This window comes from Suncus etruscus, chromosome 6 (genome assembly GCF_024139225.1).
Source record: "Suncus etruscus isolate mSunEtr1 chromosome 6, mSunEtr1.pri.cur, whole genome shotgun sequence".
Taxonomy (NCBI): domain Eukaryota; kingdom Metazoa; phylum Chordata; class Mammalia; order Eulipotyphla; family Soricidae; genus Suncus; species Suncus etruscus.
Window position 1 is genome coordinate 117,624,731 of NC_064853.1, and position 25,233 is coordinate 117,649,963.

Consider the following 25,233-nt stretch of genomic DNA (forward strand, 5'->3'; position numbering starts at 1 on the left):
CGATGCTTCGTGGCCAAACGCCTCATGTCCTCCGGAGGACGCGGCGGTCCAAAGGGTCCGTCAGGATGCCCGGGGGCGGTGTCACCCTCAGACCACGCCCATATGGGCGTGGTCCTCCAATCCGCCGCCGATTGGCCCTCCGTGATTGGGCGGGCGGGAGGACGGGGCGGGCTTCCCGCCGGTGGCGGGGCCGAGAGAGAAGGAGGGAGGGGCGTGTCCTGGAGTGGGCGTGGTTATCGGCCCCGCCCTTTGGCGCCGGCTTTAAAGGGTCGCGGCCTGGGGGCGGGGCCAGGACTCGGCGGCCGAGCCCGAGGCAGCTACGGGAGCGGGCGGGGAGCTTCGCCCCGCGGTGGGGCCGAGCAGGTACGCGGAGCGGCGGCGGCGGGGCGCGGTGCGGAGCCCGCGGGCGGGCGGGCGAGCGGGCGAGCGGGCGGGCGGACCCTGAGGGCCCGCGGGGGGTCGTGCTTGGCCAACGCGGCGTTTCCTCTCACAAGCCTCCGCCCCCGCCTTCCTGCCGCTCGCGCCGGCGCCTGCGCCGCTTCCTGCCCTTGCGCGGCCCGGCCCGCGTGTGGGGCCCTGGGAGGGAAACTGAGTCACGCCGTCGGACGGCGGAGGCGGCACCCCCAGGCGAGGCCCCGGACGCGGCGCTTTCCAGGCCGGCCGCCTCCTCCCTCCCCTCCCCCGAGCCCGAGCCCCCGCGTGCGTGCGCCGGCAGCTGGCCCCGCGCAGTGTCGGCTTACACGCCTTATATAGTCCTCCCTGCAGGCTCGAGCCGGCCTGCCGGGCCAGCCAGGACTTGGGGGGCCCCTGACCCCACCCACTGTCCTAGGCTCCAGCTGACCAGTGGCACGCATGCACCCTCGGCCTCCTTCACGCAGCACACCTCCCTTCTGGATGTGGGCCTCTCCCCGCACCCTCCCGGGGCCCCTCGTGGCTGCCTCTGCCTGCCTCAAGTAAGGGGGGTGCAGCCCAGCCCGTTAAGGTCTCCAGGACCCTCTGCGCCCTGCTTGGGCTTTGTGTGTGTGTGTCCATGCCTGCACCAGCCCGATGCGGGTGTCCAGAGCTTCGCCTGCCTGCCTACCTGGACGTCCAGCTTTCACCTGGTCTCTCTCTTCAGGATCTGGCACCATGGAGTCGTTCAAGGTGGTGTTGGAGGGACCAGCCCCGTGGGGCTTCCGTCTGCAGGGGGGCAAGGACTTCAATGTCCCCCTGTCCATCTCCCGGGTGAGCCTGACTTGCAGCTGGGGCATCCCCAGAGCTAAGGATGCTCAGGGCTTCCAGAGGCTGTGGGGGAAACTTGGAGCAGTGGCAAACCAGGGCAGAGACCCCACGGGGGTCCTGGACCACAGCCAGACAGTCAGATCTAAGCAGAGGATCCTTGAACCTTATGGGGCCCTCAGTGTCCTCAGGCTGGGGGACTCTTACCTAGTTCCATTCCACGAAGTTTTGAGTCATGGCTTGCTGGGGTGTAGGGGCGTGATCACACCCATTTTGTAGGAGGAAAGCCTGAGGGAGTTTAGTAGCCTTCAAGAAGCACTACTTGGGGGGCCAGAGCAATAGCACAGTAGGAAGGGTGCTTGCCTTGCATGTAGCTGACCCTGGTTCGACCTCAGGTATTCCATATGGTCCCTCAAGCCTGCTAGGAGTGATTCCTGAGTGCAGAGCCAGGAATAATACCAGATCACCGCTGGGTATAGCCCCAGAACAGAACACAAACAAGCCCAAACAAACAAAACACAACTTGGGTGGCCTAAGAGATAGCATGGAGGCAGGGTGTTTGCCTTGCATGCAGAAGGACAGTAGTTCAAATCCAGCATCCTATCTGGTCCCCAAAGCCTGCCAGGAGCAATTTCTGAGCATAGAGCCAGGAGTAACCCCTGAGTGCTGCCGAGTGTGACCCAAAAACCAAAAAGAAAAAAGAAAGAAAAAAACACAACTTGGTTTGGGTTTGGGTTTTGATTTTGGGGGCCACACCTGATGTCACTCAGAGGTTACCCGTGGCTGTTAGCTCAGGAACCACTTCTGGCTCCATACCCAGGAATTATTCCTGATACGGGGTGCCAGGAATTGAACCTGGGTCAGCTGTATGCAAGACCAGTGCCTTCCCTGCTGTACTATGACTCCAGCCCCTGAGAAACAGTGCTTGGAGCCAGGGCCTCCGGTGGGTACTCTGGTGAGAAGCACATTTTCACTTTAGACCCCACAGAATTAAACAAGCCCATCTGATCTTCCAGAGGAGAGAAGATCTTCCACCCAGGGCTGTGAGAAGTAGAGAGGCTCCTTCTACTAGGTTTGAAGATCCATCCTGCATTAGGATGCACTTTTATTTTCTTCCCCTTCCCCGGGATGCACTTTTGTTTTGGGGTCAGAGTTTCTTCCTGACTCTGGCTGGAATCACTCCTTAGTGGGTCTCAGGTGACCACATGGATGCCGGGGATTGAACCCCAGTCAAGCTCCTTGCTGTACTATCACTCCAGCCTCTTGGGTGCACTTTGCTGGTAGGAGATTCTCTCTCCAGTACCTGTGCAAACTTCCACCCCAGTGCATTGGTTGCATCCCGGATGTGGTGGGGGTGGCCTTTGACCCTCAACTAGGCTTCAGAGCTTCAGACTGCTGAGCAATTTCCCAGAGCCTGCCCTTGTGAGGGCGTGCCTAGGGCCTAGCTCCACCCATGGCTCAGGATTGCCTTATAAGCCCAAGAATGCAGCCCCACATTGCTTGGGCTGAAAGGGCTGGGGGGCAGGGGACCTGCATCGGTAGGGCCGGAAAGGTGGCTGGCCTGGGTCCTTGAACCCCACAGGTGGTCCCCGTCCGTGGGTCACCCCTCAAAGCGATGGCTGTGGCTGTGGGGTCATTTGGGGGCCATGACTACAAACCCAAGGCTCTTGCCAGGGTGAGGCCAGGCTGTGTGGCCTGAGGGTCAGGAGGGGGTGGCTGCTTCCTGCATTGCATCTCTCTGGCCACAGAGACCCACCCAGGCACTGGGTGGGCAGGCAGCGGTTGGCTGGAAGCCCAGAACCTGCTGGGATGGGAGCAGAGGGTTTCTAGGCACTGCTACCCAGCCGGACACTGGCCTTTGGGCAGAGCCTGCCCTCAGCAGTTGGGCAAGGTGTCCTGGGTGGTCCCTTCTTCCCAGGGGACCTTTCCCAGGAGTTCTAGAAACATGGGGTAATTAAACCAGCTCCCCACTCTGAAACCTTTCCTGTCCTGAAAACCTATCCCATGTCCCTCTCACTGCGAAAATGCTGAGTGCAGGGTTGCTGAGCCAGGTTCTGGCTGGCCTCAGGGTTGACCCAATGGGCGGGCCTGAACAACCTCAAAACTTGGGGCACTCTTCCAGGAGTGGGTCACTCCTGGCTCCACCCACTTGTGGGCCAGCCCTTCCAGTAGCCCAGCCCTACAGCTGAAGCTTAACCCTGATAGGAGGGGCCAGCAAAGGAGGGGGTCTTTGCTGAGGTGTTGGCCCCCTCCCTCTCCCCTGACCCCTAGCCAGAAGGGAGGAAGGAGGGGCTAGGCCTGGCTGTGGGCCCAGGCCTGGGTGATGAGGTAATGTCTGGGACTTAGGGGGTTGGGCTGGCCCTGGGAGCCCTCAGGCTGACTCACCCCCACCCCAGACTAGTGTCCAACCTCCCCTGGCTTTTCTCCTTCTGGGTCTGTTTCACCAGGCATCAATTCCAGGCGGCTTCCCTGGGGGTTGTGAGTTTCCTGTCCTGGAAGGGAGGCAGGGCTGAAACAGTCTCCAATCCCCCCTTCATTACACCTCCAGCCAGCCCAGGGGCCAGAGCCATAGCACAGTGGGTAGGACTTTTGCCTTGCGTGTGGCCAACTTGGATTTGATCCCTGACATATGATCCCCTGAGCCTGCCAGGAATGATTTCTGAGTGCAGAGCCAGGAGTAACTCCTGAGTGTGGCCTGGTGTGGCTCAAAAACCAAAAACAAGACCACTAAAAGGGTGGGGAACCCCTCCCCTGACTATCCCTGCACCTTCCCAGCTAGGACCCTGGACAGACTCAGAACAAGTTTGGGGTGGCCCAGAAGAGCTGAGCAGGATCACTGTTGATGAGCCTCTTACCCCAAAGCTAAGACCTGGTTCCATCTCCTTCCTTGGTGTCCTCCCCTCTCACTTTCCCCAAAGCCTCCCTCATTAGCTCCACTCCTCTAGGAGCCATTCTTTCTAAATTCACTATTGCCCAAGGCATCCGGGTTTCATCAGAGCCTGCAGGGTTGCAATGGGAAGGTCACGTGACTGCTGAGGCTTGGGGGTGTCTGCCCATCCTGTGTGTTTGTTTTGGGGCCACCAAAGCCTACTGTGCTCAGGGAGCACTCCTGGTGGTGCTTGGAGGATCTTATGGGATACTAGGGATTGAACCCAGTTGGCTAAGAGCAAGGCAAGACACCTTCTCATTGTACTATCACCCTGGCCTCATGTTCTCCCCCCCCTTCCTTTTTTTTTTTTTTTTTTTTTTTTTGGTTTTTGGGCCACACCCGGCACTGCTCAGGGGTTTCTCCTGGCTGTCTGCTCAGAAATAGCTCCTGGCAGGCACGGGGGACCATATGGGACACCGGGATTCGAACCAACCACCTTTGGTCCTGGATCGGCGCTGTGCTATCTCTCCGGGCCCGTTTTGTTGTTTGTTTTTTTTTTTTTTTTTGGGTCACATCCGGCAGCACTCAGGGGTTACTCCTGGCTCTGTGCTCAGAAATCGCTCCTGGCAGGCTCGGGGGACCATATGGGATGCCGGGACTCGAACCACCGTACATCCTGGATCGGCTGTGTGCAAGGCAAACGCCTTACTGCTGTGCTGTCTCTTTGGCCCATTCTCCCCATTTTTTTTTTTGTTTTGTTTTGTTTTTGGGTCACACCCGGCAGTGCTCAGGGGTTACTCCTGGCTCCAAGCTCAGAAATCACTCCTGGCAGGCATGGGGGACCATTTGGGATGCCGGGATTCGAACCAATGACCTTCTGCATGAAAGGCAAACGCCTTACCTCCATGCTATCTCTGGCCCCCATTCTCCCCCTTTTTTTGGGGGGGGGCCACACCCAGTAACGCTCAGGGGTTACTCCTGGCTATGCGCTCAGAAATTGCTCCTGGCTTGGGGGACCATATGGGACACCGGGGGATTGAACCTCGGTCCGTCCTAGGCTAGTGCAGGCAAGGCAGGCACCTTACCTCTAGCGCCACCACATCGGCCCCCATTCTCCCCATTTTTAACCCTTAAAATTTCCCATGGAAACTCCGAGGCCCATCCAGGGCCCTTTTCACTAGGAATCTAGAAATGGGAGGGCAGCAGCACTGTGCTTGGTTGATCTGTAGATAGTTGAGGTTGCCGGAAGCAGCAAATCAGGGTGTTGAAGGAGGGACTGACCACATGTCCAAGCCAGAGAACATGCCTGGGAGGGGAAACAGCCTGGGCCTGAGGCCAGCAAGACTTCGCCTGGCTGGAGCCCGAGAGAAGATTGGGATATAGCTGTTGACATCACAGGCAATTTCTGGGGATTTTTGTTTTGTTTTGGGCCCACACCCAGCAATGCTCCTGGCACTGGGCTCTGGGATTACTCCTGGCAGGTGTTCTTGCACTTAACCAACTTGGATTCAACCCCCAGCATCCCATATGGTGCCCCTGAATCCACCAGGAATAGTTCTTGAGTACAGGGACCGGAGAGATAGCATGGAGGTAAAGCATTTGCCTTACATGCAGGACCGTGGTTCAAATCCCAGCATCCCATATGGTCCCCCGGGCCTGCCAGAAGCGATTTCTAAGCATAGAGCCAGGAGTAATCCCTGAGTGCTGCCGGTGCGACCCAAAAACCAAAATAATAATAATAATAATTCTTGAGTGTAGAGCCAGGAATAAAGCTGAGTACCACTAGGTGTGGATCCAAAAAAAATTCCCCCAAAGAATAAAAAACGTCCTGGTGGGGCTCTGGGGACCCTCTGAGTCCTGAAAACAATCCCAGGTCTGTGACATGCATGAAAGCATTGACACCTGGACATGTATAATGCCCTATCCCTTCCTTGAGTCCCATTCCTTTCCACCCAGGTGTAGGGAAATAGTCCCCAGAGGTCCTTGGGTTTGGTTTTTTTTTTTTTTGGGGGGGTGTCGATTTATTGGTTTTGGGGTCATACCTGGCAGCACTCGGGTTACTCCTGGCTCTGCGCTCAGAAATCGCTTCTGGCAGGCTTGGGGGACCATATGGGATGCTGGGGTATCAAACCTGGGTCCATCCTGAGTCAGCCGCGTGCAAGGCAAAGTCCCTACCACTATAAGTCAGTTCGGCTCCTGTTTTTGTTTTTTGTTTTTTGTTTTTGGGTTATACCCGGCAGTGCTCAGTGGTTACTCCTGGCTCTACGCTCAGAAATCGCACCTGGCAGGCTCTGGGGACTATGGGATGCTGGGATTCGAACCACCGTCCTTCTGCATGCAAGGCAAATGCCTTACCTCCATGCTATCTCTCCAGCCCCTGTTTCTGGGTTTTAAGGCCAACCCCACTCAGCACTTAGAGATAACCCCTAGCAGTCAGTGCTCAGTGGACCATAATGGAGTGCCAGGAATTAAACCCGGGGCAGCTATGTGCGAGGCGAACACTCACCCTGCTGTACGGTCCTTGGCTCCAGTGCCAGGTCCTTAGATTCTGGAAGGCAGACCAGAGGAGGACTGACCTCCGTCATCATCCACCCACTCTCCACAGCTCACCCCTGGCGGCAAGGCTGCACAAGCAGGCATGGCAGTGGGGGATTGGGTGCTGAGCATTGATGGAGACAATGCAGGGGGGCTCACACATATCGAAGCCCAGAACAAGATCCGAGCCTGCGGGGAACGCCTCAGTCTTGGGCTCAGCCGGTGAGTGGGAGTAACCCCCTTCCTAGGGATTGGGGCATCTGTGGGTGGGGCTCACCTTCATTGCTTCCTTCCTATGGTTTCCCTTACAGGGCCCAGCTGGCTCAGAGCAAGCAGCAGAAGGTAGGGTACCCTCTGGAACACCAGTGGTTAGAATGGGGACACTTCTAAGGAGAGACAGAGAGACGGTGATCTTGTCTCTCCGCGGGGTCCCACGGGCAGGGGCTTCGTGGTGGGGGAGTCAAGGAAGCGGGAAGGAGGTGCGCCAGGGGCTGCTGCTGAGTCCAGTGCCACTGTCATGCATGCCCGCCTGTCTCCACAACTGCACCCACTGCAAGCCACGCCCGCCACCCTCCACCCTTGCGCCCCGGGGAGCATGGGTTGACATCATCCTATAAACCAGCCTCTTGAAACCAGAGTCGCGCCCCCACTCCTTCCCAAGTCGCCAGATGTGCAGGGGTGTGGCTTAGAGCACAGCATCCTCTCAGCCCTGGAGGGTAGGGGAGCCCCCTCCCACCCCACCCCTGCCCTGCCCGGCTCTGTCTTCTGCCCAGGCCCTGGCCCCCACCGCGGAACCCCCGCGGTACACCTTTTCACCCAGCGCCTCCCTCAACAAGACGGCCCGGCCCTTCGGGGCACCCCCGCCTGCTGACAGCACCCCGCAGCAGAATGGGTATGTCCCCCCTGTCCCCGTGTGCCCACTGCTCCTGTCCATGCCCTCTGCTGCTGCGCCCACGGCATTGCACCCTCGAGCCTAGCTGGACCTGACGGTAGTGACCCCTGGCGGCCAGGGAAAGGGCTGCAGACAGGGCCCCGCCCCAGGGGACCTGCTCGGACCAGGCACCCTGGTCCCCTGAAGTAGTTGGGAGTTGAGGTAGTGTCCTTAAGCCTGATGAGGCCTTATCCTGGCTCCTCTGACCCCTCGTTATCTCTCTTCTTCCTCTGTGTCCCTCTTTCTGTCAATCTGTCTGTCTTTCACAGGTGCAGACCCCTGACAAGTCAGTGAACCCTGTCCCCCCCCCCTCCCCGCCTGCCCCTCTGTCCTCTTCCTTGCTTTTGGCACTCTGGGCAGTGGCCCCTCCTCTCACCCCTCTCCCCACTCTCACAGGCCTCACCCCCCCCAACTCTACCTCCCCATTCTGTGGCCCCAGCCAGGCCCCTTCCTCACTCCCCTTACACCTACACATGGCCCAGTCGGAGGGGGGGCTCCCCCACTTCCTGACACCCCTCAGCAGAGGTTCTGAGAACCCCTTCCCCACAGACAGCTGCCCCGGCCACTGGCCCCAAATCCCAGCAAGCAGCGGCTGATGGAAGACACGGAGGACTGGCGGCCACGGCCAGGCACTGGCCAGTCACGCTCCTTCCGCATCTTGGCCCACCTCACAGGCACCGAGTTCAGTAAGTGCCAGCACGGTGGACTGGCCTCTTCCCCCACATGGTGCCCTGGGTTTGTGGGAGCCTGTCCCTTCTGTGAACCCACGCTTGCCTCTGCCTTCTTAGTGCAAGACCCGGATGAGGAGCAGCTGAAGATGTCAAGGTAAAGGGTGGGGGAGCCCCTTGTTCTCCCTTAGCTCCTCCCCCTCCGGCCCTCCCCTGCCTTAGCCAGGGTTCTCCCTTCTTATATCCCTCAGCCTTTCCTCCCTTTCATCTTCCCATTTCCCCTTCTTATCCTTCCCCCTCATCTTTCTTTCCTTTCATTCCTCTATCCTTTCACCCTCCCTCCTTCACTCCTGTCCTTCCTCTCCCATTTCTCCTTCATCTCATTGTTCTCCCCCCATTTTATCCCCTCCTCCTAGCACTTCTTCCTCCCCACATTCCTTCCTCTCTCCTTCCGTTCTTCTATCTTCCACATTTCTTTTAGTCCTTCCTTCTACTCCCCTTCTCCTTTTTTGCCTTCTTTTCTCTCTTATCCCTTACTTTCATCCATCCATTCTTCCATCCACCCACCTATCTGTCCTTATAGTTACCCTTTCAGCTCTGCTTTCTCCCTTTCCTCCTTTCCTTTCATCCATGCTTTCTTTCATTCAATCTCCTACCCTTTTGTCTTTCCTCTTATCCTTTTTTGTCTTTCTTTCCATCCTTCCTTCTACTTAGTTCTTTCTCCCTTCCATCTCTTCTTTCTTCCTCCCTCCTTCCCTCTGCCCTCTCTCCCTCCGATCTCTTTTGCCTCTTCTTCCCTCTTCTCTCTGCCCCCTTCAGGGAAAAGTATATCCTGGAGCTTCAGAGTCCCCGCTACACGCGCCTCCGGGACTGGCACCACCAGCGCTCTGCCCACGTTCTCAATGTGCAGTCATAGTGTGGCCCTCACCGGCCTGCTGCCCTCTCTGTCTGTTTCTCCACCCAACTTCTGCCTCCCTCTCCCTTCACCTGCCTGGGCACTGAGACTCGTCACTGCCTGGCACGGGGCCTGTTCTTGTCTGTCACTCACTGCCTGTCCTCTGCCCCATGGTTCTGCCGTCTGCCAGGTCTGTGCCAGCTGGGAAATGGAAATAAATGTCCTCAGCTCTGCTCTCTCTGCCTCTGTCTTCTCTCTTTGTGGGGGGGGTGGGGAGGCGGCTAGCCTAACCTTTGGAGGAAGGGGTGGAATTAGCTGGTTCCAACACAGTGTTAAGGTGATACAGTTTCGGGCTCCCTGGGACGGAGGGCGGGCCACTTGACAAAGGGAAATATGCTATCAGAACTGATCTCTGGGCTGACTGATCGCAGGGTGCCCAAGGAGCAAGAGAGAGCCCTATTTGCATTTGACAACCTGACTGAGAGCAGCTATACCCCAGGGTTGTAACAGGACCTTAGGGGTGCTCAGCCTCCTGTATTATGTCCCATGTGAGCACCAGTTTAGGGGTTCAGCTTACAGAGTCTTGAATGATAGTTTTTGCAGCCAGGTGCCCCGGACGGAAGCCCCTGCCCCAGACACAATGACACCCCAGGAACCGTGGCCTGGTGAGAGTGTGGAGTGGGAATCAGGAAGGGAGGGGAAGCCTCTGGGGGCAGAGGAGTGTTCCCCTTCACCCTTCATAGAAGGCCCATGGGCAGGAGGGTCCGCTTATCCTGGTCTGGGGAGACCCTGGCTGGACCCCTTCTCCTTGGTCCCAGCAGGCCCACCCACCCCTAGTCCCACTAGCCGGCCACCCTGGGCCGTGGACCCAGCCTTTGCTGAGCGCTATGCCCCGGACAAGACCAGCACAGTGCTGACTCGGCACAGCCAGCCTGCTACGCCCACACCTCTGCAGAACCGGACCTCCATTGTGCAGGCAGCCGCAGGGGGCCAGGGCAGCACACCTGTGTGCCACCAATGCCACAAGGTTATCCGGTGGGTAGCCCTGTGCTTTCTCCAGCCACCTTCACCCCCATTTTCTGGCCCAGGCCTGGAGCCTGGCGCCACCCCTTCCACAACTGCATCTATACCCACCTTGACTAGGTGGTCACTAATCTTGGGAGTGAGGGGTGTGGGGAATGCCCAAGGTCTTGTGTCTCCCCATCCCACCACAGCAGCTATTCTGTGTCCTGTGGATGGGGGACTTGGGAACATCAGTTCTTAGTCCCATATGTACCACTACATTCATCCATGCTATAACCTGAAGTTAATTCTAGGTACCCCCTTAGACATGTACAGCTGTACCCCTAAACCCATCCTGATGTACCTAAGCTTAGCTTAGCTGTACCCTATGCTAGTTCCAACTGTATTTTTTTTGTTGTTGTTTTTTTTGGGAGGCCACACCCGTTTGATGCTCAGGTTACTCCTGGCTAAGCACTCAGAAATTGCCCCTGGCTTGGGGGGACCATATGGGACGCCGGGGGATCAAACCGTGGTCCTTCCTTGACTAGCGCTTGCAAGGCAGACACCTTACCTTTAGCACCACCTCACCAGCTCAACTGTATGCTTAAGTTCATTATTGCTACCCTCTTAGACATGACCCAGCTGTACCCCTAGTCAGTGATGGCTAGCCTTTTTGAGCCCGAGTGCCCAAACTGCCGCACAATGCCCGGTCCTTCCAATGGCCAGTTCGGCCCTAATGCCAGGTGAGCTGCAAAACAGACACCGGCACACTCGCCTCCCACTGCGCCGCATAACTTAATTGCGGACCCCTTTCCGTGTGCCAGCTGCAAAGCCTTCGCGTGCCACCGCTGGGACATGTGCCATAGGTTCGCCATTGAGTCCCTAGGCTTTCCTCTGTACCTTATTTCCTGGGAACCAGAACATTCCCACAATGAGTTCCTTGCTCCCTCTGCACGTACGTATATGCGTGTTCACACACACACACACACACACACACACACCAGAACACACAATTGTTTCACACATACACACCAAAATGTTCCCACAATGAGCTCCTTGCCCCTCTGCATGCATGTGCATGCACACACACACACACACACACACACACACACACACACCAGAACACACAATTGTTTCACACATATACACCAAAATGTTCCCACAATGAGCTCCTTGCCCCTCTGCATGCATGTGCATGCACACGCACGCGCACACACACACACACACACACACATTGTTTCAGGTGTCCAGCTGTAGAACTTTCTCATTTACCTGTGTATCTCCAGCTCCAGTCAGCCCTCTTCAGGCTGTCAGACATTCCACTTGCTCCAGGCTCAAGGTTGCATGTAGATGCCACCAAGGCTGTTTCAGGTCTCCACTGGTCGGAAGGCTTGGGGTCACTCAGTCTCATGGCTTGAGTGTGCCTTCTATATTAGATCCTTTTCTCCATAGGAGATCCCCAAGTCTACCCACCATTTTCTTAAGTACCATGATTACAAACATGATTATAGTTGGGTTACAGTCACAAACAGAACATCCCCCTTCACCAGTGTAACATTCCCCCCCTCTCAGTCCCCCCTTCTCCCCTTCCCATTCCCTGCCTGTATTCGAGACAGGCAGGCATTCTACAGTTATTTGTTTTTAAGTTCAGTAAACTATTTCTACCCACCATTCTATGTAACCACCACCCCATTCCCATCACTACTCTCTAGAAAATGGGGGGCCCTGGAGAGTATTGACGGTCCTCCACTTGACAGGCACTCCCTCCTTTCACACAGGGGCCGCTATCTGGTAGCACTGGGCCACGCATACCACCCAGAGGAATTTGTGTGCAGCCAGTGTGAGAAGGTGCTAGAAGAGGGTGGTTTCTTTGAGGAGAAGGGAGTCCTCTTCTGCCCAGCATGCTACGACGTTCGCTACGCCCCCAACTGTGCCAAGTGCAAGAAGAAGATTGCAGGCGTGAGTTGGGCAAGGTGGGGAAATAGGTCTTACATTGGCCTGGAAGCTGTTTCTCCCAGCATTGGCCTGGGACCTGGGCTACTAAACCCTACTTCCACAGGCCCGGCTTAACCTGAATCTGGATCATTTAAGCAGACTTAAGTAAAATCCTCAGTTCAAGCAGAACTGAGTCAAGAACCAGAGAGCTAGGACAAGAGAGATGGAATTTGCTTTGCACACAGAGAACCCAGGTTCGATACTTGGTACCTGGTACCCCATAGGGTCTCCTGAGCCTATGATTCCTGAGCACAGAGGCAGAAATAAGTTCTGAGCAGTGCTGGATGTGGCCCCAAACAAACAAAGGAACCATAAAAGCTACTTGAGAAAGAAAGAAGACCTAGGAATTAGATCAGTGCAAGCAGTAGCTCCCAGTTTGATCCTAGCACCATATAGTTCCCAAACACCACATGCTGTGGTTTAAGAAAAATGAGGTGTAAGGCCAGAGAGATAGCACAGCCTTAGACACAGAAGGACAATGGTTTGAATCCTGGCATCCCATATGGTCCCCCGAGCCTGCCAGGAGTGATTTCTGAGCATAGAACCAGGAGTAACCCCTGAGCACCGCGGGTGTGACCCAAAAACAAAACAAAACAAACAAAAAAACAAGAAAAATGAGGTGTGGAGCGATAACAGAACAGGTATTTAGTGCATTTACCTTCCACGCAGTCAACCCAAGTTGTATCTTCAGCACCCTGTGGTATCCCTCAAACTCTTCAGGAGTGATCCCTGAGCGCAGAGCCAAGTGTGAACTCTAAACATCAGTGGGTGTACTCAAAAACAAAAAATACTGACAAACAAAAGAACAGTAAACAAGGCTGGAGAGCAAGGTAAGCTTGCTTGGCTGAGCTGTCTTTTTCTTTTTCTTTTTTTTTTTTTTGGTTTTGGGCCATACCCAGTGACGCTCAGGGGTTCCTCCAGGCTGTGCACTCAGATCATTCCTGGCTTAGGGAACCATATAGGAGCTTGGGGGATCAAACCGAGGTCCATCTTAGGTTAGCACATGGAAGGCAGATGCCCTCTCGCTTGCACCACTGCTCTGGTCCTGGCTGAGTTGTCTTTGATCTTCAGCATCCCATATGATTTCCCAAGCCTGCCAACTGTGATACTTGAGCACAGAATCAGGAGTCAGCCCTAAGCACTGCTAGGTATGACCCCAAAACAAAAGAGATGTTTTGTTTTTCTTGGCTTTTGGGCCAACTCTGGTTGTGTTCAGAGCCTACTCATAGCTGTGTTCTTTTTTTGTTTTGTTTTTGTTTTTGTTTTTGGGCCACACCCAGTGACAGTCAGGGATTACTCCTGGCTATGCACTCAGAAGTCGCTCCTGACTTGGGGGACCATATGGGATGCCGGGGGATAGAACATGGTCCATCATAGGATAGCGTGTGCAAGGCAGATAACTTACCGCTTGTGCCACCACTCTGGCGCCCCCCCCCCCCCGGTTGTTGTTTTTTTTTTTTTAATATATAAAAATCTTTTTTTTTTTTTTTTTTTTTGGTTTTTGGTTTTTGGGCCACACCCGGCGTTGCTCAGGGGTTACTCCTGGCTGTCTGCTCAGAAATAGCTCCTGGCAGGCACGGGGACCATATGGGACACCGGGATTCGAACCAACCACCTTTGGTCCTGGGTCTGCTGCTTGCTAGGCAAACGCCACTGCTGTGCTATCTCTCCGGGCCCAATATATAAAATCTTTATTTAAGCACCATGATTACAAGCATGATTAGAGTTGGGTTTCAGTCATAAACAGAATACCCCTCTTCGCTAGTGCGACATTTCCACCACGAATGCCCCTTTCTCACCCACCACCAACCCTGCCTGTTTTCGAGACAGCCATTGTACATCTCTTGTTCTTTAACATTGTCATGCTAGTTGTTAGTGTAGTTATTTCCCTAACAGCATTCACCACTCTTTGTGGTGAGCTTCAAATTGTAAGCTAATCCTTTCGGCCCCCTAGCCCTTAACTCTATTGTCTCTGGACCTTATTATAATAATGTCTTTAATTTTTCTCTTCTTTCTTTCTTTCTTTCTTTCTTTCTTTCTTTCTTTCTTTCTTTCTTTCTTTCTTTCTTTCTTTCTTTCTTTCTTTCTTTCTTTCTTTCTCTCTTTCTCTCTCTCTCTCTCTCTCTCTCTCTCTCTCCCTCCCTCCCTCCCTCCCTCCCTCCCTCCCTCCCTCCCTCCTTCCTTCCTTCCTTCCTTCCTGTATTTTGGGCCACACCCGGCAGTGCTCAGGGGTTACTCCTGGCTATGTGCTCAGAAATAGCTCCTGGCAGGCACGGAGGACCATATGGGACGCCGGGATTCGAACCAACCACCTTAGGTCCTGGATCGGCTGCTTGGAAGGCAAACACCGCTGCGCTAGCTCTTCGGCCCCTTTAATTTTTCTTAAAACCCATAGATGAGTGAGATTATTCTGTAGTTTATTTCTCTCCCTCTGACTTATTTCACTCAGCATAATAGATTCCAAGTACAACCACATATAGGAAAATTTGATGGCTGCATAATATTCCATTGTGTATATGTACCACAGTTTCTTTAGCCATTCATCTGTTGAAGGGCATCTTGTTTGTTTCCAGAGTCTGGCTATTGTAAATAGTACTGCAATGAATATAGGTGTGAGGAAGGGATTTTTTTGAATTGTAATTTTGTGTTCCTAGGAGTGATAGAGCTGGATCATATAGGAGCTCAATTTCCAGTTTTTGGAGGAATCTCCATATTGTTTTCCATAAAGACTGGACTAGAAGGCATTCCCACCAACACTGAGTTCCTTTCGCTCCACATCCCAGCCAGCACTGATTGTTCTTGTTCTTTGTGATGTGTGCCAGTCTCTGTTGTGTGAGATGGTACCTTATTGTTGTTTTGATTTGCATCTCCCTGATGATTAGTGATATGGAGCATTTTTTCATGTGCCTTTTAGCCATTTGTATTTCTTCTTTGAGAAAGTGTCTGTTTCATTTCTTCTCCCCATTTTTTGATGGGGTTATATGATTTTTTCTTATTAAGTTCTGTCTTACCTTGTATATTTTTGATATTAGCCCCTTGTCTGATGGGTATTGGATGAATAGTTTCTTCCATTCTATGGATGGCTTTTGTATCCTAGGCACTATTTCCTCTGAAAAAGAAGGTTTTCAGCTTAATCTAGTCCCATCTGTTTATCTCTGCTTCCACTTGTTTGGAGAGTGCTGTTTCCTCCTTGAAGATGCCTTTGTCTCATTGTCATGGAGTGTTTTTACCTATGTGTTATTCTATATACCTTATGGTTTCAGGCCTGATATCAAGTTCTTTAATCCATTTGGATTTGATCTTTGTACATGGTGTTAGATGGGTCATAAGTGTGTTCTAGGGTTTCTCTAAGGACTTGGGATGCCAAGGATCAAATATGGGCTTCCCACATGCACTGAGTCCATTGTGCTTTCTCTGTAGGCCCTTGCTGCTGAGATTTAAAACAACTAGGATAAGGGAGTAGAGAATAGTCCAGCAGTTAGGGTGCTTGCTTTGCCTGCAACCAAGTCGGGTTCAATTCCCGGCATCCTATAGGATCCCCTTAGCAGTGCAGAGTCAAGAGTAAAGCCTGAGCACTGCCAGATGTGAGTCAAACAAAAAAATTTAACTCGAGGACCAGTGTAATAGCACAGCGGGGTAGGGCGTTTGCCTTGCATGCAGCTAACTGCTGTTTGATCCCAGGCATCCCAGGGTAGTGGGTAGGGTGCTTGCTTTATACCCAGCCAACCTGGGTTAGAGTTGGGGTGTTCAATCCCTGGCACCCCATATGATACCCTAAGCCTGTCACTAGTGACTCCTGAGTACACAGCCTACTGTAAGTCCTGATCACAGGTGTGGTCTAAAATCTAAAGAAAGAAAAAAACACTAAAGTGGGTTGTTAAGCACCATCCAAGAATTCTAGTTAGCAGAGTTGCGCAGCAGAAGCGTGCTGGGTCCATAAACACCATCCAAGTATTCTAGAATTCTTATGTCAAGGATGAGAACAGCCACTGCGAACAGCCACTGCGAATGCCCTGGAGCTTTTCCTGCTTTGGGTGAAAATGAGCCTAGATCTCTGAGCTCTTCTTTTTTTTTTTTTTTTTTTTTTGGTTTTTGATTTTTAGATCACACTCAGCAACGCTCGGGTTATTTCTGGCTCTGTGCTCAAAAATCTCTCTTGGCAGGCTTGGGGACCATATGGGATGCCAGGATTCGAACTACCATCTGTCCTGGGTCAGCTACATGCAAGGCTAATACCCTACCACTGTGCTATCTCTGGCCCTTCTGAGCTCTTCTTATCATACGACCTCACAACCACTGGTCTTGTGAACTTGGAGTGGAAAGCAGGACAGGATCAGAGCCATCTTTCTTCTTTTTGTTTTTTATTTTCTATTGAGCCACACCCCCCAGTGCCTCCATGCCTAGGATTTCCTCCTGCAAAATATGCAGGAGCCCTCTGAAGCATCTCTAGGCTTACCACCATTCTTTGAAGAAGTTTCTTTGACTTTGTCTTGGAGACTCAAAGGTATGAGGGGCTGGGGCCAGAGAGATAGCATGGAGGAAAGGCATCTGCCTTTCACGCAGAAGGAAGGTGGTTCGAATCCTGGCATCCCATATGGTTTCCTGAGCGCTGCCGGGTGTGACCCAAAAACAAACAAAAAAAGGTATGAGGGGGGCCGGGAAGGTGGTGCTAGAGGTAAGGTGTCTGCCTTGCAAGCGCTAGCCAAGGAACAGACCACGGTTCGATCCCCCGGCGTCCCATATGGTCCCCCCAAGCCAGGGGCGATTTCTGAGCACATAGCCAGGAGTAACCCCTGTGGCCCAAAAACCAAAAAAAAAAAAAAAAAAAGGTATGAGGGGCTCCTGAGATAGAGTGGAAAAGAGCAGTGACCAGCTGAGGGTGTGCCTGTTCCACTTAGACAAAAAAAAAAAAAGTTCCCAGAGACAGGGGACAAAAGCTCTCCCTTGCTGCCCAGTGTGCAGAATAGCCAAGCCAGAGGTAGCCACACTTTGATTCTTCGCATTGCTCAGGCTCACCATGGAAAACAAAAATTAGTGGGCTGAAGAGATAGCAAAACATTAGGGTGTTTGCCTTGCACGCAGCAAACTTGGGTTCGATCTCTGGCATTCCATATGGTCCCCCAAGCCTGCCCGGAGCGATTTCTGAGCGCAGAGCCTGGAATAAGCCCTGAATGCTGCTGGGTGTGACCCCCCCCCCCCAAAAAAAAAGAATGAAAACAAAAATTAGGGAGCCAGGGCTGGAGAGATAGCATGGAGGCAAGGGTGTGTGCTTTGCATGCAGAAGGACCGTGGTTTGAATCCCGGCATCCCATATGGTCCCCCGAGCCTGCCAGGAGTGATTTCTGAGTGTAGAGCCAGGAGTAACCGCTGAGCACTGCTGGGTGTGACCCCAAAAAAAATTAGGGGGCCGAAACGATAGTATAGCGAGAGGGTATTAACTTTCCACTCGGGTTGGAGCAGCGCATATGGCACCCAAGCACCTCCACTCCAGGAGTGAGTCCTGAGATCAGAGCTAGGAGTATCCTGAGAACTATTGGGTGTGGCCCAGAAACAAAAAGGAGAAGGAAGAAGAGGAGGAGGCAGAGGAGAAAGACAAGGAAGAAGGAAGAAATCTACTGCAGCCAATTTCTCATCTAAGAACCATCAGAGGTGACAATCCTCTGATAGGTGTGGCATATGGAGTTAGGAATCTTCTTTCTCAGCCAATTCAGCAAATCCTGATTAGCCTTTCTAGAGTCCTAAGCCTCAGGCCATGCTGCAGAAAATGATTGAGAAGAACAGGGAATGCAAATGGAGACATCTTTAGAAAGTGTGGCCTTCCCATCAGTCATAACCCATCACGTGATCACCATGAGTTGCAAGGCATGCTGGACAATTAGGTATATTAGGATACTGCCTTGTATCCAAATACTGCCACTCATAGTGGTGTTGCAGGACCCAGTGTTCCAGGCAGCAAACCCAGGGCCCTATATTGAAAGCGTCCATCTTTATCTTTGGGACCCTACCTGAGGGTGTTATCCAGCAGGATCTTTCCCTTGTGGGAATTTTGTCAAAAGCATCTCTCCATGGGGCCGAAGAGATAGCATGGAGGCAAGGCGTTTGCCTTGCATGCAGAAGGACGGTGGGCATCCCATATGGTCCCCTGAGCCTGCCAGGAGCAATTTCTGAGCGTAGAGCCAGGAGTAACCTCTGAGTGCAAATAAAACCAACATCTGTCCTCTCTGACCCCCAGGCCACGCCCTATTTGGATTGTTTTCACAGAGGCATGCTTGCTTCCTATAGATCAGGGGTCTCAAACTCGCTGCTTGCGGCCCTCCGTACAACATTGTGACCCGTGGCCGGCCTTCAAATATCGCAGTATTCGCGATTATTCGCTTATTGAATAATCGCAATAAAAATCGCATTAGTAAGAAAAAAAATCGCATTAAACATTCGCATAACCCGAGCAGTTCCATTCGGGGTATGCAAATGTTTAATGCGATTTTTTTTTTTTTTGGTTTTTGATTTTTGGGCCACACCCGGCACTGCTCAGGGGTTACTCCTGGCTGTCTGCTCAGAAATAGCTCCTGGCAGGCACGGGGGACCATATGGGACACCGGGATTCGAACCAACCACCTTTGGTCCTGGATCGGCTGTTTGCAAGGCAAACGCCACTGTGCTATCTCTCCGGGCCCTAATGCGATTTTTTTTATTGCGAATATTTGGAAAGTGAAATCCCTTTAGCAGCCCTGCCTCACCCCGACTTTGCCTCCTGTGGCCCCCAGGTAAATTGAGTTTGAGACCCCTGCTATAGATCAAGGCCTTTCTACTCACTGAGAGAAAGAGAGAGAAGAAAGAATGATTCTTCTTACTTAAAGAGAAAAGAGAAAATATTGACTCTTCTGACTTCTAGCAGTAAAGTGTCTAAGGGAGAAAGAGAGAGAGGTTCTTGTGACTCAAACAGAAATATGCCTGGGGAGGAGGAGAGAGCTTGAAGAAATAATGAAATTATTATGACTTTCAGTAGAAATGTACAAAGACTTCTGTTTGAGAAATCAGATTTCTGGGGCCAAGCATTGGCGCAAGCAGTAGGATGTTTGCCTTGTACATACTAACCTAGGATGGACCGTGGTTCATATGTCCCCCAGCATCCCATGTGGTCCCCCAAGCCAGGAGCAATTTCTGAGTGCATAGCCAGGAGTAAACCCTGAGCATCAATGGGTATGGCCCAAAAGGCAAAACAATAAAAAAAAAAATAAGTCAACGACTTCTGATTTCCTGCAGAAATGTGCCCAGCCCAGGCGGTGGCAAGAGCTAGGATGCCAGGCATAGCTACAAAATCCATATTTGTGTTCAGTGGGCTGTGTGATCTGGGCCAAGCACTCTCTGGGGCTCAGGAGAAAGGGGGTGGCAGTAATTTCTAGCTATGGAAATGTGTAATGCCACCTACCATGTGAAAATGAGACAGGCATGGTAGGTGGCATCAAGGGACAGGTGAGCATTGGGGCCGCCCATACTTACAAGGAGTTTGTCCTGGCTTGGTTCTTACTTGTTATTTATTGTTCTATTTTGTATTTGGGTCACACCCAGCGATGGTTAGGGTTTACTCCTGTCTCTGCACTCTGGGCTAGCATCCCTGCTAAGGCTCAGGAAACATCTCTGGGATACCAGGGATTCAACCTGGATTGGCTGTGTTGCGAGGCAAGTAAGTGTCTTTCCCTCTGTTTTATCTCTCCGGCCCCTCAGTTTTTCTTTCTTTTTTTTTTTTTCTTTTGGTTTTTGGGTCACACCCAGCAGCTTTCAGGGGTCACTCCTGGCTCCACGCTCAGAAATCGCTCCTGGCAGTCTTGGGGGACCATATGGGATGCCGGGATTCAAACCACCGACCTTCTGCACACAAGGCGAACGCCTTACCTCCATGCTATCTCTCCAGCCCCGCCCCTCAGTTTTTCTAAATGAATTGACCATGCTTGCTTATCAGGATATTGCTTAGAGTTACAGCACAACTAGCATGGCTCTTGCCATGCCTATGATGAACCTAGGTTTGATCCCTGTCATACCCTGAGCCTTGAAAGCATGGCACTGGAAGGGTGGATTATCTGGGTTTTTGTTTTTTGTTTTGTTTTTGGAGACGGTGGTTTGGGTTTGGGGGCCACACTCAGCAGTGCTCGGGGGTTACTCCTGGCTCTGTGCTCAGAAATTACTCCTGGCAGGCTCAAGGGACTATATGATATACTGGGGACTGAACCTGGTTCGGCCATGTGCAAGGCAAATGCCCTACCCTCTGCTGTCGCTCCACCTCTAGCTGTGATTTTTTTGGTTTGTTTTGGTTCTTTGAACCACACACCTGACCCAGCACTCAGGAATTACTCCTGGTGGGGTTCAGGAGACCGTATGGGGTGCCAGGGATAGAACCTGAGTCAACCATGTGGAAGGCTGATTCTCCCTGATTTGGCTGAGTGGGAGGTGTAAGAATGGACATGAAGGGTGCCAGAGAGATAGCATGGAGATAAGGCATTTGCCTCGCATGTAGAAGGACGGTGGTTCGAATCCCGGCATCCCATATGGTTCCCCGAGCCTGCCAGGAGCAATTTCTGAGTGTAGAGCCAGGAGTAACCCCTGAGTGTTGCTGGGTGTGACCCAAAAAAAAAAAAAAGAAAGAAAGAAAGAATGGACTTGAAGGAGGTGACAATTGAGAAGAGAGGTGATGGAGAGGAGATGAGAGCAGAGCCTTGGAGACATCTGGGGTAGAGCTAATCATTTCCAGGACAGTTGCAACACAGTCAACTGCAGCCTGGCTTTCCTCACAGAGATGGATCAGGCTGTGGGACCACTGTTCCCCAGCTCAGGTTGACAGGTTGGAGCAGTGGTCCTCAAACTATGGCCTGCGGGCCACATATTGTATTTGTATCTGTTTTGTTTCTTCATTGCAAAATAAGATATATGCAGTGTGCATAAGAATTTGTTCATAAGTTTTGTTTTTACTATAATCAGACCCTCCGATGGTCTGAGGGACAGTGAACTGGCCCCCTATTTAAAGTTTGAGGACCCCTGGTTGGAGGAAGGAAGCCAGTGTGTCGAATCATGGACAAAGGTGTCTGGCGCTCTCCAAGTGGTGCTCAGGGGAATGTGGGGTTCTGGGGCTCAAACAAGGCTTGACCTTATGCAGGACAATCCCCTTAACAGCCATATAATCTCTCCAGCCTCCAATTTTGTAGTTCCTGGGACCACACCCAGCAGTACTGCTCCCAACTCCGTTCTCCCAGGTTATTGTTGGTGATGCTCAGGGAACTATGGGGTGCTTAGGATTGAACCAGGGCTGGCTGCATTCACCATGGAAGCCTTTTCTCTTTTTTTCTTTCTTTTGGGGGTTGGGGCCCACACCCAGTGCCCAGAGGTCACTCCTGGCATGCCCAGGGAACCTATGGAATTCTGAGAATTGAGCCTAGATTGATCACATGCAAAGCAGTCACCCTCCTACCCCCTAACCTGTGCTTTGTCACCATTCTCCCCAAGAAAGTACCTCAGGACACTTACTTTGGAGTATCAGAAAAAGTGGGGAGGGGCAGAGAGATAGCATGGAGGTAGGACATTTGCCTTGCATGCAGGACATTGGTTTGAATCCCGGCATCCCATATGGTCCCCCAAGCCTGCCAGGAGCTATTTCTGAGCATAGAGCCAGGAGGAACCCCTGAGTGCTGCCGGGTATGACCCAGAAACGTAAAAAGGAAAAAGAAGTGGGGAATTTGGCACCTGAACTATGATGCATTTCCTGTGAGAGCAGAAGGGCCTGAAGTCCCCAGCTCCAGAGACCATGGTGCTCATGTTCGGGTGTCTGTTGCCTCCTTGCAGGAGATCATGCATGCCTTGAAGATGACGTGGCACGTTCACTGCTTTACCTGTGCAGCCTGCAAGACCCCAATTCGCAACCGAGCTTTCTACATGGAGGAAGGGGCGCCCTACTGTGAACGAGGTAATGGGAGTGGGGGGCTACCATCTAGGCTAAGGGCCTGGGAAGAGTAGAAGGCTAGGACTGGCCAGAACCCAGCTCGCCCTTCCTCTCCAGACTACGAGAAGATGTTCGGCACCAAATGCCGAGGCTGTGACTTCAAGATCGACGCCGGGGATCGCTTCCTGGAGGCACTAGGCTTCAGCTGGCATGACACCTGCTTCGTGTGCGCTGTGAGTGTATTTCTCCCCCCCTCCCCCCTCCCAGAGCCCATCATCCCTCCTCTTCCATCTAGCCCCAGTGCCATATGACTGAACCTAAGCTGTCCTCAGATCTGTCAGATCAACCTGGAAGGAAAAACATTCTACTCCAAGAAAGACAAGCCCCTTTGCAAGAGCCACGCCTTCTCCCACGTTTGAGCCCGCCTGCCTGCATCACCAAGCCAACCGACGCCAGTCCCGCCCACTCACCTCATGCCTGCCCAGTGTCGGCCACGCCCACTCGCTCCTGCCACACCCACCAATGTGGTGCCCTTCAGAGCGTTGGCAGGATGGGGTTGGTATATCACCCTAGCCCTGACTCCGGGCCCGAACCTGGGGTTCCCTGGACCCTGTCTCACCTCCTCATCTCCCCTCACTCGCCCCACCACCACACGCACACCGGTACATGCCACACCGGGCCCTCTTCACCTCGAGTACCACAATAAAGGTATTAGCTATGTGTGCCAGGTGTTGATACTGTGGGATTTGGTGCTGGAGCAGTATCACAGTGGGTAAGACATTTAACTTACATGAAGCCAGACCTGGGTTCAATCCCCAGCATCCCACATGGTCCAATAAACCCACCTGGAGTAATTTCTTGAGTGCGGGAGCCTGAGCATCACTGGGTGTGGCCCCAAAACAAAAGAAGAAATATGGGATTTGAGGTATATAACAAAGTGAAAATTTCTCCAGGGGCTGGAGAGATAGTACAGTGGGTAAGTCTCTTGCCTTACACACACCTAACCTTGGGTCAATCCCCACCATCCTATATGGTCGCCCTATCCCTCCAGGGAATAGTTCTGAGTGCAGAGCTAGGTGTAAGGCCTGACATTGCTGGTGCAACCGGAAAACAAACCAAGAAACTTTGTCTTCTCTAGGCTGGAGAGATGGTATGAAGGGGAAGGTAAGGTTGGCTTTGCTTGGTCAACCCCATTTTGATCCCTAGCATCACATATGATGCTCAGAGCATAGAGTTAGGCCTCCCACCCTTGTCTGGAAAAAAAGAAAAATAATATTCTAGGGGCTCCAGAGATGACTCTTTTTGGGGGGAGGAGGGTTGGACAACACCCAATGACGCTCAAGGGTTACTCCTGGCTCTGTGCTCAGAAATCGCTCCTAGCTTGGGGGACCATATGGGATGCCGGGGATTGAACGTAGGTCCATCCTGGGTCAGCTGTGTGCAAAGCAAACACCCTACTACTGTAATACTGCTCCGGCCCCCAAGGATGACTTTTTTGTTTTGTTTTTGGGTCACACCTGGCAGCGCTCAGGGGCTTCTCCTGGCTCCACACTCAGAAATCGCTCCTGGCAGGTTTGGGGGACCATATGGGATGCCGGGATTCGAACCACCATCTTTCTGCATGAAAGGCAAACGCCTTACCTCCATGCTATCTCTCCAGCCCCCAAAGACGATCTTAAGGACAGAAACACATGTTTTATGTTTTAGACCTCCAGGATTGATCCCTGACATTGCATGATCCCCCAAGTCTGTTGGGAATAATCCATGAGTTCTAGCCTAAATTCTGCTGAGTGTGACCAAAAGACAAAACAAAACACTGAGTTCGAAAAAAAAAAAGAAAGATTCTAAGGACCAGAGCAAAAGCACGGTGAGTTGAGCGTTTGCCTTGTACACAGCCAACCCAGCTTCAATCCCCAGCTTCCCATGTAGTCCCCGACCCTGCCAGGAGTGATTTCTGAGGACAAAGCCAGGAGTAACCCCTGAGTGCCACCAGGTGTGGCCCAGAAACAAAAAAAAAAAGGAAAAGGTTCTAGCCTGGGGCATGGTTGACCCAGGTCCCACTTCCAGCACCTCATATGTTTCCCCAAGAGCCCCACCAAGAGTGATCCTTGAGTGGAGAGGCAGGAGTAAACCCTGAGCACTGCCACTGGGTGTAACTAGGAAAGAGAAAGAAAAAGAATGAACTATGGGGCCGGCGAGGTGGCGCTAGAGGTAAGTTGTCTGCCTTGCAAGCGCTAGCCAAGGAAGTACCGTGGTTCAATCCCCCGGCATCCCATATGGTCCCCAAGCCAGGGGCAATTTCTGAGCCCTTAGCCAGAAGTAACCCCTGAGCATCAAACGGGTGTGGCCTGAAAAACCAAAAAAAAAAAAAAAAAAAGAATGAACTAGAGGGCCTGAGTGATAGTTCAGAGGGTGGGGTGCTTGCCTTGCACACAGCTGACTTGGGTTCAATATCAGCACCTTAAATATAGGTGCTCCCTATATTTACCCTAGCTCACCAGGAGTAATTCCTGAGTGCAGAGATGAGTGTGGATAAGGCCTGGCTGTGGCCCCCAAAATATTTAGTTAAGAAAAGCTGAGAGGCTGGAGAGATAGCACAGCAGTAAGGCATTTGCCTTGCATGTGGCCAACCCAGGACAGACCCAGTTCAGTTCCTGACATCCTATATGGTCCCCCGAGCCTGCCAGGGGTGATTTCTGAGCACAGAGCCAGGAGTAACCCTGAGCATCGCCAGGTATGGCCCAAAAACCAATCAGTAAATAAACATTTAAAAGAAAAAGAAAAGCTGGAAGACCAAAGCAGGAAGAGCACTTGCTTTGCATACAACTGGTATGATCCCCATATGATATGAGGTATGATCCCCATATGTTCCCCTGAGCACCACTAGGAGTGATTCCTGAGTGCTGAGCCAGGAGTAATCCCCGAGCATCAGCAGGTGCGACTCAGAAACAAAAATAAAAGGGCAAACAAACAGAAAAGTGGGGGGGGGGGTAAAAGTACGTGTGTTTTAGCAGGATCTACCTGTGTCACAGCCCTGGAGGCATAGCCAGACTAGAAGCTGGAACATCATTGCAGGACCTAGGGGGAGGAATGACACTGAGCACCATTCACCAGCAAGTGCCCGGAGAGCTGCCTTCTTCCTAGCACCTAAGAGACATCAGGGGCCTGAGCGATAGCACAATGATAGGGGGT

At 52.5% G+C, this 25,233-nt stretch overlaps 1 protein-coding gene across 3 annotated transcripts; it reads left to right on the forward strand.

Moving 5' to 3' along the window:
* The first annotated feature begins 274 nt into the window (after positions 1-274).
* PDLIM7 (PDZ and LIM domain 7) lies at positions 275-22,764 on the forward strand. Of its 3 annotated transcripts, none has more exons than XM_049775726.1 (13): positions 275-363; positions 1,118-1,224; positions 6,693-6,844; positions 6,934-6,963; positions 7,401-7,514; positions 8,103-8,239; positions 8,342-8,378; positions 9,720-9,781; positions 9,935-10,151; positions 11,897-12,077; positions 21,945-22,065; positions 22,159-22,274; positions 22,374-22,764. In XM_049775726.1, exons 2-13 carry the CDS (start codon positions 1,129-1,131, stop codon positions 22,458-22,460), a joined length of 1,350 nt encoding a protein of 449 aa, XP_049631683.1. In that variant the 5' UTR covers positions 275-363; positions 1,118-1,128; the 3' UTR covers positions 22,461-22,764. The 3 variants fall into 3 exon arrangements, with proteins under 3 accessions (XP_049631683.1, XP_049631684.1, XP_049631685.1); XM_049775727.1 differs by having other exon boundaries at positions 9,938-10,151; XM_049775728.1 differs by lacking the exons at positions 9,720-9,781; positions 9,935-10,151; positions 11,897-12,077; ... (1 more) ...; positions 22,159-22,274; positions 22,374-22,764 and adding an exon at positions 9,041-9,178 and having other exon boundaries at positions 278-363.
* The last annotated feature ends 2,469 nt before the right edge of the window (positions 22,765-25,233 follow it).

Excerpts from the sequence above, each read along its gene's own strand:
- PDLIM7 (XM_049775726.1), top strand. The coding sequence starts at position 1,129 with ATGGAGTCGTTCAAGGTGGTGTTGGAGGGACCAGCCCCGTGGGGCTTC. Across the intron at positions 8,240-8,341 it reads CCTCACAGGCACCGAGTTCA|TGCAAGACCCGGATGAGGAG; the intron begins GTAAGTGCCAGC and ends CTGCCTTCTTAG. Across the intron at positions 10,152-11,896 it reads CAATGCCACAAGGTTATCCG|GGGCCGCTATCTGGTAGCAC; the intron begins GTGGGTAGCCCT and ends CCTTTCACACAG.